The sequence below is a fragment of the Mustela lutreola genome, chromosome 11, assembly GCF_030435805.1.
Source record: "Mustela lutreola isolate mMusLut2 chromosome 11, mMusLut2.pri, whole genome shotgun sequence".
NCBI classification, from domain to species: Eukaryota; Metazoa; Chordata; class Mammalia; order Carnivora; family Mustelidae; genus Mustela; species Mustela lutreola.
Genome location: NC_081300.1, coordinates 58,094,439 through 58,112,488, shown reverse-complemented (window position 1 = coordinate 58,112,488; position 18,050 = coordinate 58,094,439). Strand labels below are relative to the sequence as shown.

General features: G+C 36.6%; 1 protein-coding gene across 4 annotated transcripts in view; it reads right to left on the bottom strand.

Moving 5' to 3' along the window:
* TWSG1 (twisted gastrulation BMP signaling modulator 1) overlaps window positions 1-18,050 on the bottom strand; it is a 65,953-nt gene that overhangs the window by 31,702 nt on the left and 16,201 nt on the right. For 3 of the 4 annotated variants that reach the window (XM_059138858.1, XM_059138856.1, XM_059138859.1), the window contains exon 3: window positions 14,597-14,647. The exons of the other annotated variant lie outside the window; for it this stretch is intronic. In XM_059138858.1, the coding sequence (XP_058994841.1) occupies window positions 14,597-14,647 (51 nt within the window). The remainder of the gene's footprint in view (window positions 1-14,596; window positions 14,648-18,050) is intronic. 4 annotated transcript variants of the gene reach the window in all.

The following is an 18,050-nucleotide window of genomic DNA, read 5'->3' as shown; positions in this document are numbered from 1 at the left end:
ACTTTACCTCCTAAACTACCTTGAAAAATAGTTCAGAATAAGCACAAAACCTGCTTTTCAGCTATTAAATTCATTGTCCAAATTAAATGAAGAGCCAGCTTGTAGTGGGAGCTGTGGTTTCTCAATATGAGGAATATGAATAAATGCATCTTGCCAAAACTGCTATTTTTATTGACCTACAACATATTAAAGCAATGTGCTTGGTGTGGTAGACGATTTAAAAGAAGAGAGCAATTATAGCCTCTCTGTGTCCACCCATCCTCTTTGCAATGTAACTTTGCAGCTCTTCTGATCAAGGGACAGTGCCTATTTTCAGCCTGGCTTTAATCAGCAGAATTTGGGGGAAGTGACGTCATGTCAATTCTGAGTCTGGGTCTCCACAGCATTGAGTGCTCTCCCACCTCTTCCACTCAGAACTCCCAGCTGCCATGTGTAAGCCTGGGAGAAGGCCACATGGGCAAGTTGGCCCACTTGAGCCATCCTATCTCATCTAGCCTCCAACCAACCAGCAGCTGATAAGAGACACAGAATGAGCCTAGAAAAACCATAGTCAATTGAGGCCCAGACTGCCAACCTACAGAAATAAGAGCTAAAAAAAAAAATGGTTATTGTTTTAAGCCACTAAACTTTGCTTCCTAAATGAGGCTTCAGGGTAATTCCTTTAGTCCCTTCCACCAGACAGCTATTCCTCAACAAAGCCAACTTAAGGAGAAATTCTGTAGACACCATCGCTTACTCAGCTGTCCTTGGGTTATGAGATAACATACACATTTTTAAAAACTTAAACACAGTACATAATATTTATCACTATTAAGTTTATCTTACTACATTTCTAGACTACTGGAGTCATTCCATCACTCTAGTATGACATGATTTTTTGCATCACTGATACTTAATTCCTTGTTTCTTCTTCTCCAAAAGTCCCTTAGCTATTTCACATCATTTTTGAGAATTAACAGTTGTGCAATTTTCTAACTAACTCATGAGTTTCATTTCAGTGTATACCTGTATCCTAATGATATATGCAAGCAGAAATATTTTAGTACTTTGGAACTCTGTCTAGTCAGGCTGAATTCATGTACTGTAGAACTTAGGTAACTTTGCTAGGTCTCTTAGAAAGAGAGGGACTAAAGGGGCAGGGACCTACTGAGAAGTACAGATGCTTCATCATAAAACTGGTGATGCTTAATTCAGACAAGCTCAAATTTACTTGGAAACCTAGAAAATCAGAGTTGCCAAAGATATACTTTGTGACTTGTTTCCCCATAAAAATCTGTCCTATCTTTGGAATGAGAGAACATTTTTTAGTATGTTTTTTTAAAATACCATCAGAGTTAAGGATATTGATACTTACTGTTTTTTAGTTTTAAGGCTGCCACTTAGTCACAAGAAATAAAGCTTCTTTTAAATTTTAATTTACATTATACATAGAAAATAACCTTTTACTCTCTTAGTTGCTTGTATTTACATGATCTATTTAGCTCAGGAGAAGCAAATTAGAAAGTAACAAACGTATTCAAAGAATATATTTCTCCTTTTTCTCTCTATGGAAGCTTCCAAATAATAGCTTATTAAGTGAATGACTGTATATCATATTAAATAATTTGAAAATGAATGTCGGGACGCCTGGGTGGCTCAGTTGGTTAAGCGGCTGCCTTCAGCTCAGGTCATGATCCCAGGGTCCTGGGATTGAGTCCCACATCACGCTCCTTGCTCAGCAGGGAGCCTGCTTCTCCCTCTGCCTCTGCCTGCCTCTCTGTCTGCCTGTGCTCGCTTGCGCTCTCTCCCTCTCTCTCTGGCAAATAAATAAATAAAATCTTTAAAAAAAAAGAAAATGAATGTCAATGTAATGGCTTCTAGTCTGAGTCATTAAAGCATTCATTATGTCTTTTTACTATCAGGGATCTGCAAGGTGTTTTAAATCGGAATGAAAGGGTGGTGATATCTTAGGATTACTGAGAACTAATGGAAGGTTAAAACTAAGACTACTTAACAGTTGCTTCAACTTGCCTGGATTATGTAGCCCTCAAGATTAAATCTATTTCACACCCTCTTAATAGACACCTGTACTTTTACATGTCAGTACGATGGAATAATGTAACCTAGTAATATGCTTAATGATTTATAATTTACTGATAGGACATAAAGGAGAAGCTACAGGAAACCAAGATATGAGGGAAATAACTTGAAGATGAGCTTTATTACTACACTATTAAAATAACAAAAATCCAGGCAAAGACTTTCTTGGTAAAAATTACTATGAAAACTGGTTGAATGCCAAAGTAACAATATGCCAACTAATATTTTTCTTTCCTTCCATCTTCCTACAGAAAAGACTGAAAAATCTTTGTCCTAATAAAATAAACTTAATCACATAAATTAAGACATTTACAGAGTAAATAAGCCTAAAAATACATCAAATCTCTATTCTTCATAGGTAATATGAGCATTCTTTCCAGGAGATGGAAAAATAAGGAAAATGAGATCCTCAAATCAACTTTTTAGTCGGGATTTGTGCCTTTTCAATTTTCAGACACATAACTTCTCATTTTCCAGGGAAAAATTCCAGGCAAATTTAATATATGGAGTTTAGGATCTCAAAAACCTCACTGCAGATCAAGAGAGCAAAATACATGGGAAGCGTCTGCTTTATGACTATTGTTAAGAAAAAAATAGAAAGCAGTGAATTTTCATGTGTAAATAATGATGAATAATAACCCTGTGTGGCTCACCAAGTAATTCATTCTTTTCTGCTCACTTTACATGTCTCCCAAAATCACATTATTGAATATTTGGTGGTAAACATCTTTGGAAATATACACTATAATTTTCTTGACAGCAAGAAAACAATGGTTAGGATGAATGTTTCTAAATATAAAAAGTACTTCTAACGTCCTTTGAACCTAAGGATTGGAAATACAAAAGAAGAAAAAACCCAACTCAGTATGTAACTCTGTAATGTATCAAGAATCACAGAAAAACATTAAGAACTACCTCATTTAAATTAAGCAGAGGACTGCCTGTGGCTCACTCATTTAAGCCTCCAACTCCTGCTTCTGGCTCAGATCATGATCTTAGGGTGGTAAGATGGAGTCCCGCATCAGGCTCTGCTCTCAGCAGGGGGTCTACTTCTCCCTCTCTCTCTCTCTTTCTGCCCTTCCTCCAGCTTCCATGCACATATCACCTCTTTCTCTAATAAATACATAAATCTTAAAAAAATAAATAAAGCAGTCTTCTTCACTTGAAGAGAAACCTTTAACAGTTTTAGTTACAAAGACATAAATGAATCTTCAGTAACCAGAAAGGCTTTCCTAAAGAGGTTACAGTCGAGGTAACAGGCATACTTTAAAAAAAAAAATTAAGTATTTTTAAAATTATGAAATACTAAAAAACATATGCTAGAGTAGAAGGGAAAACACCCCCAAATCCACACCCTTTGGTAAATTCCTACACATTTCTAACAAAATCTTGACTGTATACTTTCCTGATCTAAAAAGATAAGCATTTCCCTATTGTAAGAATCTGTCAACATAATTTATTAACTGCGTAATAGTGTATTCTATGTACCAAAATTCAGAAATAGACCTTGAATCCTGATCCTTTCCACATCTTGTTCAATTTTTTTTAAATTTAAAATTGTGTTCTTTAAACAGCCGCCACAGGGGTGCGCTGGCGCTGCTCTACCCCCTGCAGCACCTCTAGCACCACGGGGCAGCGGCAGCTGGGGAGGCTGGTGGAACAGCACTAGGGAAGCTGCAGCGGGGCCTGGCCTCGGCTTGTCAGACCCTGATACTTTGGATGACCTCACATGGAGGTCGAGGTGTTGCTGCAGAAAATGCTTCCAGGATACAGAAAGATGCAGACACAGATGAACGTCGATGGGCTCCCCAATTCCTGAGTGTCCCGCTTTCTTATTCTTTGTCAAAAACTTGATCGTTATTTTTCTCTACCTAAGTAGAAAATATGGTTGACTTGAGATGTGGAATTTTTCTGTTTGGACTGGCTATTTATATATTTTCCTAACCTCACATGGCCAAACTTGAGTACTGCTAAGTTGGATGGAACATGTGATCACAGCCTAACTCAAAGTTCACAGAAGTCTAAAATAAAGACTGATTCAATACTTCCACTTGTTTACTGCTATTACCTCCCCTAAAGTTCCTAAGTAGGTTTTATATAACACTAAAAAGCACTGTGCTAAGCATTTTACATGCATTATCTTGACTCTCATAAAGACCCTTTCAAGGCAGTTATTAGCCTCATTTTTCAAATAGGATTATAAAATTTGTACATCATTCAGTAAGGGGCTGAGATCTGACCCCAGTTTTGGTTAGATATTCTTGTTTTTCAAACACTGGAATGAGAAATATAAAGCTTATTTCTTATTAATTTAGCATTTCAATAATTACAGTTATTACTTTCTTAGAGAGATGAACCCATAATTAAACCTAAACAATCCTCTAAGTCGTTCAGTCAAAGGCATTATTATATCTTTCACTCTCTACCTGAATACAATTAGAAGTGCTACTGCCCAAGTTTAATCATTGTTTGTAAAGGTAAAATAAGTATCACTGGCTAAGAGTTGCAAAACCAGTGAGTTGGAATTTAATACTTAATTCTTTCGTTGCTTCAGCCAGTTAATGACCACATCATCTGCTTCTCAAGTCTCAGAGAAAGTGTTGATGTTGCTCCTGAGACAGTTGAGAAGGCTGAGAAGTAGTAGGTTAGTGATTTGTCTGAGTTCCTGCAACCAGGGCTCTGACATCAGGTCTTCTGACTCAAAGCTGTTCCACCAGCACTGCTCTTGCATGCTAGTCAGAGTAACAGGGAATAAGACATCTGTTCTCTGAGTGAGGTACTATGCTAGGTGTTTGTAAAGTAATCACATTGTTCAATAAACTTATGATGGAAAAAATAAAAACGTTATACTAAAGGAGAAACAGAAATTTTTATATCTGGGTTTTCCTAATATGGACCAGCATGAATATTCAGAATTTGGCAAGCTGCTTTAAAAGCTTCTATGAAATGAAAATCTGGCAGGATGAAAATTTTTAGGGAGAATCTAATAATTTAAAACATTATTACATTTATATTAGAAAAATCTTGAATATCTCAGAGAATTTCAAATCTCTGAATGCCCGAAGACAGAGATTTTACATAATTATTCAATCAAGAGTCCATCATATCTATTGTCTATACAACTAAGTTTTGGTGAGATCTTAATCCTCTGCAAAATAAATTGAGGGGAAAGGGTGGGAGTCTTCTAACTTTAAGAGTTAAAATTTGTTGGGACACCTGGGTGGCTCAGTTGCCTGACTGAGCTCAGTCAGCATCTGACTCTTGATTTTGGCTCAGGTCGTGATCTCAGGGTTTAAGAGGGAGTCCTATGATAGGCTCTGTGCTGGATGTGGAACCTGCTTAAGATTCTCTCTTCTGGGATGCCTGGGTTGCTCAGTAAGTTAAGCATCTACCTTCAGCTCAGGTCATGATCTCAGGGTCCTGGGATCGAGTCCTGTATCAGGCTCCCTGCTGAGCAAGGTATCCAAGTGAAGCAATAGCTATCAAGGAGCTTTGGTGACACAGCGGTCCTGCTCCTAGGTATTTACTCAAGAGATATGAAAACATATGCCCACACAAAGACCTATAAGTGAAAGTAAATACCAACTTTATTCATAATCACCAAAAACCCAATGTCCATCCACTAGTGAATGAATAAACAAATGTCGTACATCCACACAATGAAATACTACTCAACAATAACCTGATACATCCAAGGGATTAATCTCAGAAGCATTATACAAAATGAAAGAAGCCAGGCAGACACAAATGCATCAAACAGCACAATTCTGCTCAAAAGACATTCTGAAAAAGGCAAAACCGTAAGGAAAAAAACCAAATCAGTGGTTGACAAGTGCTGAGTCTGGGAAGGGGGCTAGTTTTTACTATAAAGAGACAGAAGAGGGCTGTTAAGGGACACTGTTCCCTGTCTTGACTGTGGTAGTGGTTACACAGAAGAATATGTTTGTCCAAAACCATAGAAAGTGAACTGTATTGTATGTGAGTCATACCGCAATGTATCTGGCCCCAAAAAAAGTGCTCTGGGAGATAAGAGAATACTTAATTTCACCTTTGAAAGATGAGTATGGTACACTGTGGCCCATAAATTTATTATTTTGATAAACCTGAATTCAAAATATATACAAACCAGTACTGAAGAAAGCAATGAAGAAGACAGTTATTCTAACTCTGAAAATGTATTTCTCTATTTTACTTTGATGCTAAAGCTAAATTTCTCTAAACTAACATAATTTTCTTTTTACAAAGAAACCTAAAACAATACTAGTGAAAAATGCAGAACACAAAACTTATATATAATTGTTAAAAATCACCTAAATAGGGGCGTCTGGCTGGCTCGGCTGGTAGAGCATGTGACTCTTGGTCTTGAGGTTGTATGTTTGAGCACCACATTGGGTTCAGAGATAACTTAAAAATGAAAAAATATTTTAAAAAATCACCTAAACATAGAATAAAAACCTAGAAAGAGCTATATCAAAGTATTAAGAGTAGTCTATGTTTAGAAAATAGCACTATTCATACATGATTCCTTTCCTTTTTCTACTTCAATGTATTTTTTTAATTTCCTCACAGAAAAAATTCCCATTTTGTAAGTATAAAATATTTTTATAATGGCAAGTAAATATTTAATTATTTAGGTACTATGACTTCTTTATCCAGTTTAATGTTTGTAGAATAAAACGATACTCAAAAACACCAACCAAGATTCTTAAACATTAAATTAAGCAAACTCCAAGTATTTAAAATATCTTGATCTTAACACCCTCCCCCCAACAAGGAAGATGGTAGAGTAGGAGGATCCTAAGTTAACTCAACTTAACTAAGTTAACCTCATCCTAAGGATAAAATTTAAGCATACAATCCTAAGGATAACACCCACATGAGTGTAAATAACCCAGAAAATAACCAAAGACTGGTAGAATAGACTTTCCACAGCTAAATATAGAGAAGAGTCCACACTGAAGAGAATAGGGAGGGTGGAAGATGCAGTGGGGAGCTAAATAGACCCATGAGACTATCTGCTAGAGGCAAGGATGCCATGGGTGTAGAGAAGGGACAGAAACAGACCCTCATGCCAAGCACCCCAGGCACAGGAAACCCTCATGGGGAAGAAGAATCCTCATAACATCTGGCTTTGAAAACATAATAATTTTGCGAGTTCTCACAATCAGTGGGGCTTAACACTTGGAACTTAAAAACCAGTGGGCTCAGCTCTAGAAAAGCCAAAAGGCATAAGAAACTGAGTCCCAGCCCTTAAAGTTACAGCATAGAAAAAGCAGAGTGAAAGATGCCTGGGGTATAGAGAAGAGATTTGTTTACTAATCTCAGAGCTCGGATGCTAGGAGCCTTCTCCAGGAACAAAAGAGGTGGAGAGTGCAATTTGCCTGTCTACCCCCCAGCCTAGATACTCAGACACCTGAGAGGACACCCGCAGACCATAATACTCTCCACCTAGCTTGTATTTCTTGCAGATCTGCCCCTTCCAATATGCCCTTTGCAAGAACCTATACCCCCTAAAGGGGGCAGCACCACTCCAAAGGGATTCCAGTCCCATGGAAAAGGGAGATAACCTCACATCCATCAGGCTGAAGCCACAGTGAAATAAAACTAAAGTTTCTCAGGGGACAACACAGGGAAAACACCTAGCAGTTCGGTGCTACTGCATCTCTAGCAAATGCCTGGTATGACTCATCTCAAGCCCAAGGCAGCCCCAGACTGGTCTCATAACAATACAGGGACCAAATCCTGCCCACAATGGCAGAGAGAGCTACTGCAGACAACTGAAAGGAAAGTGGCCCAGCCACAACAGTAGAGCAGAGGCAGCACCCATATGAGTCATCCCTGAAGCACCAAGTTCTGGTGAACAGGTGACATGACACTGGAGGGCACTACAGGACCTCTTCTTCATACAGTTGTTACTTTCTAGAGTAGGAGACATAGCTGACCTTCCTAACACAGAAACAGACACAAGAGTTCATCAAAATTAGGAGACAGAAAAATATGTCTCGAGAGAAAAAACAGGAAAAAAGATCACAGCAAGATAGCTAAATGAAACAGAGATAAGTAATACAGTTGATAGAGAATTTAAAGTAATCATCAAAAAGATACCCAGTGCACTCAAGAGTGGAAGACCTCAGTGAGATTCTCAACAGACAGAAACACAAAAAAGAGCCAACAACAAACATAAAGAACCAATCAATCAGAGATGAAGAACTCAGTAACTGAAATTTAAAATATACTAGAGGGAATAAAAAGTAAATTAGAGGAAGCAGAAGAACAGATCAGTGAACTGAAGGTCAAAGTAATGAAAAGCAATCAAGCTGAACAGAATAGAGAAGAAATAATAACAAAGTATGAAAATATGGGGTGCCTAGGTGGCTCAGTGGATTAAAGCCCTTGTCTTCAGCTCAGGTCATGATCCCAGACCCTGGGATGGAGCCCCACATCATCGGGCTCTCTGCTCAGCAGGGAGCCTGCTTCCCCCTCTCTCTCTGCCTGTCTCTGCCTACTTGTGATCTCTGTCTGTCAAATAAATAAATAAAATCTTAAAAAAAAAAGAATTAAAAAAAAATGAAAATAGAGTAAGGAAATGCAGTGACCCCATCAGGGGTTAGAACATTCACAGGAATCCAGAAGGAGAAAATAGAGAAAAGGGGGACAGAAAATTTATTCAAAAAATAATAATTGAAAACTTCCCGAGTCTGGGGAAAGAAAGAGAAATCCAGATGCAGGAGACCCAGAGAGCTCCCAACACAATCAACCCAAAGAAGTTCCACACCAAGACACATAGTAAATAAAATGGCAAAGAGTAGATATAAAGAAAGAATTATAAAAGCAGCAAGAGAGAAAAGAAAATAGTTACATACAAGGGAAACCCTGTAAGGCTATAAGCTGATTTTTTAGCAGAAACTTTACAAGCCAGAAGAGGGTGGCATGCTATATATTCAAAGTGTTGAAAGAAAAAGAAAAACCTGCAACCAAGAATACTCTATCTAGCCAGGCTATCATTCAGAACACAAGGAGAGATAAAGAGTTTCCCAAACAAACAGAAGCCAAAGGAATTAATCACCAGGAAACCAGCCTTACAAGAAATGTTAAAGAGTACTTGCTAAGTGGAAAGACCATAAATGAGAGTAAGAAATACAGGAAGTATAGCAGTAGTAAAGTTTAGCATAGCAATAAAAATCACCCAAGGATCCACAAAATGAAAGGATGAAAAGTATGATACCATATACCTAAAACATGGGAGGGGCAGACATTTAGTGCTTTTAGAATGAGTTCAAACTTAAGCAATCAACTTAATACAGACTGCTACATGCATAAGATGTCCTATATAAAACTAATGGTAAACACAAATAAAAAACCAGTAACAGATATACCAAAGACCAAGAAGAGAATCCAAATATATTAATGAAGAAAGCCAGCAAACTGTGAGAGAAGAGAGCAGGAAAAGAAAGGAATAGAGAAGAACTACAAAAACAACCATAAAACAAGAAACAAAATGGCAATAAATACAATAAATAAATAAATAGGTACAATAAATACCTACCAATAAATACTATAAATGTAAATGGACTAAATGCTCTAGTCAAAAGATACAGGGTGCTGGAATGGATGAAAAAGTAAGACCGATCTATATGCTGTCTACAAGACGCTCATTTCAGACCTAATGACATCTGCAGACTGGAAGTGAAAGAGTGGAAAACCATCTATCATGCAAATGTAAGTGAAAAGAAAGCCAAGGTAGCAATACTTATATTGGACAAAATAGACTTTAAAACAAAGACTGTAATAAGAGACCAAAGACACTATTTAATTATAAAGGGAACAATCCAACAAGAAGACAAAACAACTGTAAATATTTATGCATCCAATACAGGAGCACCCAAATATATAAAGCACCTAATAACAAACATAAAGGAAGTAATGAATGATAATGCAATAACAGTAGGGGACTGTATCACCACACTGACATCAATGGAGAGATAACTTGAACAGAAAATCAACCAGGAAACAGTGGCTTTGAATGACACATTGGACCAGACGGATCTAATACATATATTCAGAACTTTACATCCTAAAACAGCAGAATACAGATTCTTCTCAAGTGCACATGAAACATTCTCTAGAACATATCATCTACTAGGCCACAAAATAAGTCAATAAATGAAAAAAGTCTGCAGTTATACTATGCATCTTTTCCGATGAAAATGCTATGAAAATAGAAATCAAGTACAATAAAAAAAAAAGTCAGGAAAAAACATAAATACATGGAAGTTGAATAAAATGTTACTAAACAATGAATGGGTCAACCATTAAATTAAAGAGGAAATCAAAAAGTATATGGAGACAAATGAAAATACAATGATTAAAAATCTTTGGGATGTAGCAAAAGCTGTTCTAAGGAGGAAGTTTATAACAATGTAGGCCTACCTCAAAAAGTAAGAAAAATCTTGGGTGCCTGGGTGGCTCAGTGGGTTAAGCCGCTGCCTTCGGCTCAGGTCATGATCTCAGGGTCCTGGGATCGAGTCCCACATCGGGTTCTCTGCTCAGCAGGGAGCCTGCTTCCCTCTCTCTCTCTCTGCCTGCCTCTCTGCCTGTCTACTTGTGATCTCTCTCTGTGAAATAAATAAATAAAATCTTTAAAAAAAAAAAAAAAAAAAAAAAAAAAAAAAAAAAAAAAAAAAGTAAGAAAAATCTCAAACAATCTAAGTTTACACCAAAAGGAATTCTCATATACTGTTTGTGTAAGAGCAAACAAAACCCAAAATCAGTAGAAAGAAGGAAATAATAAAGACTAGAGCAGAAATAAACAAAATAGAAAAAAAAATAGAACAGATCAATGAAACCAAGATCTGATTCTTTCAAAAGTTCAGCAAAGTTGACAAACCTTTAGTCAGGTTCGTTTAAAAAAGAGAGAGAAAGAGAGAAGACTCATATAAATCAAATCAGAAGTTAAAGATGAAAAATAGCCAGCACCACACAATTACAAAGGATAAATACTGTTAAATATTTATATTTAATAAAAGAGTATGAAAAATCTTATGCTAAAAACTGGGCAACCTAGAAGAGATGAATAAATTCATAGAAATACATAACCTCCCACACTGAAACAGGAAAAAAATAGAAAATTTGAACAGGTCATTTACCAGCAATGAAATTGAGTAAATAACAAAAAAATTACTAGCAAACAAAAGTCCAGGACCTGGTATCTCCACGGGTGAATTCTACCAAACATTTAAAGAAGAGTTAATACCAATTCTTCTCAAATTATTCCAAAAAATTAAAGAGGAAGGAAACCTTCTAAATTCATTCTATGAGGCCAGCATTACCCTGACACTAAAACCAAACACACAACAAAATAAGAGAAATATAGGGAAGTATCTTGATGAAGCAGATGCAAAATCCTCAACAAAATATTAGCAAACTGAACCCAAACATACATTTAAAAAATTATTGACCATGATCAAGTGGGATTTATTCCAGGGATGCAAGCCTGGTTCAATATTTACAAATCAATCAACATGACACATCATAAAAATAAGAGAAAGAATAAAAACCACATGAGCATTTCAACAGATGGAGAAAAAGTATCTGATCAAGTATGACATCCATTCATGATAAAACGCTTCAACAAAGTAGGTCTAGAGGGAACATACTGCAACATAATAAAGGCCATATATAAAAACCCACAGCTAACATCACACTCACTGGTGAAAAACTGAGAGCTTTTCCCCTAAGATCAGGAACAAGACAAGGATGTCCACTCTCACCACTTTTATTCAACATAGTACTGGAAGTCCTAGTCACAGCAATCAGAGAGGAAAAAAATAAAAGACATCCAAGTTGGTTAAGGAAAAAGCAAAACTTTCACTCTTTGCAGATGACATGACCCTATATATAGAATTGCTGAATCACTATATTGTACACCTGAAGCTAACACTGTATGTTAACTATATGGGAATTAAATAATTTTGTATGTTAACTGTACAGGAATTAAAAAAATTATTTGTAAGAACAAAGCTAATTAAGTAAATGAATCTCATGTAAGCATCAGTAATCAACAAAGCATTAGGTTATACCTATGCTGACGTACTTTTACAACCTTTACTTAGGTCAAATGGATTTTTTTTAAGAGGGAGAGAGTAGGGGTAGGTGGGGGTAGGGTAGCAGGAGAGAGAACCTTAAGCAGGCTCTATGCCTACCATGGAGCCTGATTCAGGGCTCTATCTCACAATCCTGAGATTGTGACCTAAACTTAGATCAAGAGTCACATTTAAGCAACTGAGTCACCAAGGCACCCCTCAGATGGATATTTATTTATTTTTAAAAGATTTTATTTATTTATTTGACAGAGATCACAAGTAGGCAGAGAGGCAGGAGGGGGTGGGGGGAAGCAGTCTCCCTGCTGAGCAGAGAGCCCAATGGAGGGCTCCATCCCAGGACCCTGAGATCATGACCTGAGCTGAAGGCAGAGGCTTAACCCACTGAGCCACCCAGGAGCCCCTCAGGTGGATATTTAAAAACAAACACAGAACAAGACATCCTCAAAAAATCAGACTTTATTCAAAAGAATGAACATAATTATAATTAGGTTACAATAAATCTGTTATGATGTCAATGCTCTTTAAGAAGACCATCAGAAAAACTTTCAAACTTTGAATGAAAGTATCTAAACTGAATTTTATTATCATGTTGCTCTTTATAAATTCTGACTGATTAGTAAACTTTTGCCCTAAAAATAATTTAAATTTAAGTGAAACACTACTGAAAACAGAATTTATTCTTTTGGTTAAATAAATCAGCATACAAGTTCATGTATGAACTATCAAAATATATCAAATGGCACCCATTTCTTACATAAACATAGCCGTAAAATTTAATCTTACTTACTTTAAAAGTGGCCCAATAAGGTGCTTTAAAATAATCCAAATTGGATGAAGTGGGGGTATGGATTAAACTGGACTGGCCATATGTGGATCACTGTGGAGCTGAGGGATAAGTAAACTGGATATGGGCATATTTTACTATACTCTCTATTATTATAGGCTTATTTGAAAATTTCTAAGTGCCCCAATGAAATCTTCCTCTTTGTCTTCATGTAATAATTCAACAGGTGAGGGACACCTGGGAGGTGCAGTTGGTTAAGTGTCGTTGGTTAAGTGTCGCACACTTAGCTTTGGCTCAGATCATGATCTCAGGAGTCATGAGATGAAGCCCCACATCAGGCTTCCCACCCAGTGTGGAGTCCACTTGAGATTCTCTCTCCCTTGCTCTCTGCCCCTCCCACTCATGCTCACTTCCTCTCTAAATATTTTTTTACAGATTTTATTTATTTATTCAACAAAGATCATAAGTAGGCAGAGAAGCAGGCAGAGAGAGGAGGAAGCAGGCTCCCTGCGGAGCAGAGAGCCTTATGTGGGGGCGATCCCAGGACCCTGGGATTATGACCTGAGCTGAAAGCAGAGGCTTTAACCCACTGAACCACCCAGGCACCCCTCTCTCTAAATATTTAAAAAACAAAATAGAATAAAAATAATTCAACAGGTGAAAAAGCCAATGAAAATCAATTTTAGTTTACTTTAGCAACTGATTCTAACCACATTAAACATCTGAGAGGAAGACAATGACTTATTCTTTCCTTAAATTACATCAGGCCTAACTCATTACTTTTGGGTATTAATTTCAAAGATTTTTATGAGGTGGTAACTGAAGCAAAACAGTACACAAATTGAGTTGCAACCACAACTTTTGAGAGCAGTGAAGTAGAATCAAGAAGAAAAAACATTAAAGGAAAATAAGGTAAGTTTTTCAAGGAAAGAAGAAACACTGTATGTTGTAAACCAAAGTACTACTAGTATAATAACAAATCAAGGTAACTGTAGCAAGAGACTAATATGAAATTTAGCACTGAATTTAAAAAAAGAATGAAAAAGTTAATTTTTTAGTTTATTGTAATTAAAAAGCCCTGAAATTATCTGAACTACATATATATATATATATATATATATATATATATACACACACATGGGTTTTTTAAAAGATTTTATTTATTTATTTGACAGAGAGAGAGAGAGCACGCACAAGTAGGCAGATAGGCAGGCAAAGAGGTGGGGGGAAGCAGACTCCCTGTTGAGCAGAGAGCCCAATCAATAAGGGGCTTGATACCAGGACCTTAAAATCATGACCTGAGCTGAAGGCAGAGGCTTACCCCACTGAGCCACCCAGGCACCCCTGAACTACTTATATTTTTAACTTAGGTCAAAATACACTAAAAGAAACTAGATTAATAAAAAATTATTTAGAAATCCCAACTTATTTCAGAAAATCTAAGATTTGACAGTTAAAAAAAGCAAACTGTTGATTTAGTACATGAAAGTGCTAAATAAATACTCAGATAACAAGTAAAGTGCTAAAATAATGCACCAATGATCTCTGAAGATAAATTTGAATATTTTCATGAAATATAATATTTATATTATCCTAAATATGACCATAAATGTTTGCCAAAAGTACTCACAAGACACTGAGGGGTTTTTCCATTCATAATAAAAAACAGGTCTTGAGATTTCTGGGGTAGAAGCACAATATTAATACAAACTTTAAATGTTCTTTTCACAGAAGAAGAAAAACTAGTAAATATGTAGTTAAAAGCAAAATCTTGTAGAACCATTTTTCCCCCTGAAATAGAACAGCTAAACCATTCATTATATGAGCAAGGAAATACACCAAGACGACAATTTTACTTCCTTGATGTTTAAAGTTAGATTTCTTCCCTGCCAGAAACAAAAATAAATATTTATACAGGGACCACCGTTATGCATAGCAACTTGTAGGAGTGGCAGGAATGACCATGCTGCTTTGCAACCATGTGGGTAACAAATATTTACATGACTATGAGCTCCCAGGGAAAATTTTTTATACTCTGTTATTTCATTAGTAGCAGAGCGCTCAACATAAACAAATGTTCTAACTTATCCTCACAGTACATCATTTCAACCCTACAAATGTTGTTCAAACCAAACCAAAATAACAAAAAGAGAATCGGAAATTCCCCATAAGAGGGAAGTAATCTCTTTCTTTAAACTTCTATAGCATTGCCCTTCTCAAAGTACTTATCTCCCACCTTCATTTCTGTTCCTGTTCTTCTTCCACAGTTTACGGAGAAAAACTATTATTGTTATCTTAAATGTCAACATGCCTTATACTTTGCTAAATTTACAAAGAATTTTAATGATAACTTAGTATGGTGCAATGGAAAGAAAACCTCAGTAATCCTTAACTTTTCCAGAACCATCTATCCCTCTGAGAACCTCTGAAAGTTATGGACATTTCTTCTATGAAAACTGTACACTTACAATTTTACATATAATTTTGAAGATCCTCTAAAGCCTTTAAAGGATCCATTGACCCCAGTTAACAATTCCTGGCGCAAGAAATCTTGCAGAATGAAGAACAGGATGGTGAAAACAAACTTAAGATCTAAAACAGTATATATAAGCAATTAACAATCTGATAATGAAATTAAGAAAACAATTCCATTTAAAATACCAAAAAGAATAAAATACTTACAAATAAATTTAACAAAAGTATAAGAACTCATACTCTGACAACTGCAAAATATTGTTGAAAGAAATTAAAGAAAAATCTAAATAAAAGGAAAGACATTCACGTTCATGAATCAGAAGAGTTAACACTGTTAAGATGGCAAGACCTCCCAAACTGATCTACAGACTCTACAGATTCAGTGCAATCCATTTCAGAATCCCAGCTGGCAACACCAAAGACACAATCATGAACAAAAAAATGGAGAAGTTGGACCTCATTAAAATTAAAACCTTCTGCTCTGCGGGCTCCTGGCTGGCTCAGTCAGAACACCATGTGACTCTTGATCTTGGGGTCATTAGTTCGAGCCTCACATGAGGTGTAGAGATTACTTAAATAAATTTTTTAAAACAAATTAAAGAAACAAAATCAGAAACAAAAAAACACTTCTGATCTGCAAAATACACTGTCAAGAGAATGGGAAGACAAGCCAGAGACTGATATTTGCAAAAGACATAAAGGATTGTTATCCAAAATATACAAAGAACTTTTAAAACTCAATGGTAAGAAAATGGATAATTCTATTTAAAAGTGGGCAAAAGACACAGGCATCTACCAAAGATGATATATAGATGGCAAATAAAGCATATGAAAAGATGGTCAGTATCATGCTGGTAGAGAAATGCAAATTAAAATAACAAGACTCAGGGCACCTGGGTGGCTCAGTGGGTTAAGCCTCTGCCTTCGGCTCAGGTCATGATCCCGGAGTCCAGGGATCAAGTCCCGCATCGGGCTCTCTGCTCAGCAGGGGGCCTGCTTCCCTCTCTCTCTCTCTCTGTCTGCCTCTCTGCCTACTAGTGATCTCTGTCAAATAGATAAGTAAAATCTTTTAAAAAAATAAAATAATGAGACTCTGGGTGCCTTGGTGACTCAGTCGGTTAAGCATCTAATTTTCGATCTCAGCTCAGGTCCTGATCTCAGGGTTGTGAGTTCAAGCCCTGTGTTGGGCCACACACTGGCCATGGAGCCTACTTAAAAAAATAAATAAAACAAAATAATGAGACACCAATATATACCTGTCAGAATGGCTAAAATTCCAAAACGCTGAGATCACTAGGATTGACAAGGATGTAGAGCCACTTTGGAAGATGGTTTGGCAGTTCCTTACAAATGTAAACATACCCTTAGATATGATCTAGCAGTTGTGCTTCTTGGTATTTATCATAAGCTGAGAATTTATGTCCAAACAAAAATCTGCACATGGATGTTTGTAGCAACTTTACTGTTAAATGCCAAAACTTAGTAGCAATCAAGATATCTCTCAACAGTAGAATGGACAAATTATAGTACATCTATACAATGGAATATAAATCAGCAATAAAAAGAAATTATCTATTAAACCACAGAAAGACACGGGAAAACCTGAAATGCATACTGCTAAGTGAAAGAAAGCAGCCTGGAAAGGCCATATACTATATAATTCCAATTATACAACATACTGGAAACAAAACTATAGAGATAGTAAGAGAGATTAGTGGTTGCCAGAGGCTGGGGAGGGGTAGGAGGGAGGGGAAGGAAGAGAGGATCAGGTGGAAGCACAGGGGATTTTTAGGGCAATGAAACTACTCTGCTATACTATAATAGCAGATATATGACATTTTGCATCTGTCAAAACCCAAAGAACCATACGACACAAAGAATGAACCCTAATGTAAACCCTAAGGATGTTGGTTAATAAGAGTGTGTCAGTATTGGTTCATCACCTGTAATGAATATACCAACTAATGCAGGATGTTAATAATTGGGGAAAACAGTAGGTTTGTCTAGGGAAAAGGGTATACTAGATCTTTCTGCACTTTCTGCTCAATTTTTCTATAAATCTAAAACTAAAAAGTAAAGTCTATTATTTAAAAAAAATCCTTGGATGGTTTTTTTTGCAGAAATTAACAAGCTGATTTTAAAATTCATATGGTAGGGGCGCCTGGGTGGCTCAGTGGGTTAAGCCGCTGCCTTCAGGGTCCTGGGATCGAGTCCCGCATCGGGCTCTCTGCTCAGCAGGGAGCCTGCTTCCTCCTCTCTCTCTCTGCCTGCCTCTCTGCCTCCTTGTAATCTCTCTCTGTCAAATAAATAAATAAAATCTTAAAAATAAAATAAAATAAAATTCATATGGTAATACATGGGACCCAAAATAGTCAAAACAATCTTTGAATAGAACAAAATTGGAAAACTCTTATTTCCTGATTTCAAATTATACCACAACGCTAAGGTAATCAAGACAAAATGGTACCTACATAAAGATAAAACACACAAATCAGTGGAATAGATGTGAAAGTTCAGAAATAAACTCTTATCCTTTTGGTATAATATTTTCAACAAGGGTGCCAAAAATAATTCCATAGGGAAAAAACAGTCTCCTCAAAAAATGGTCC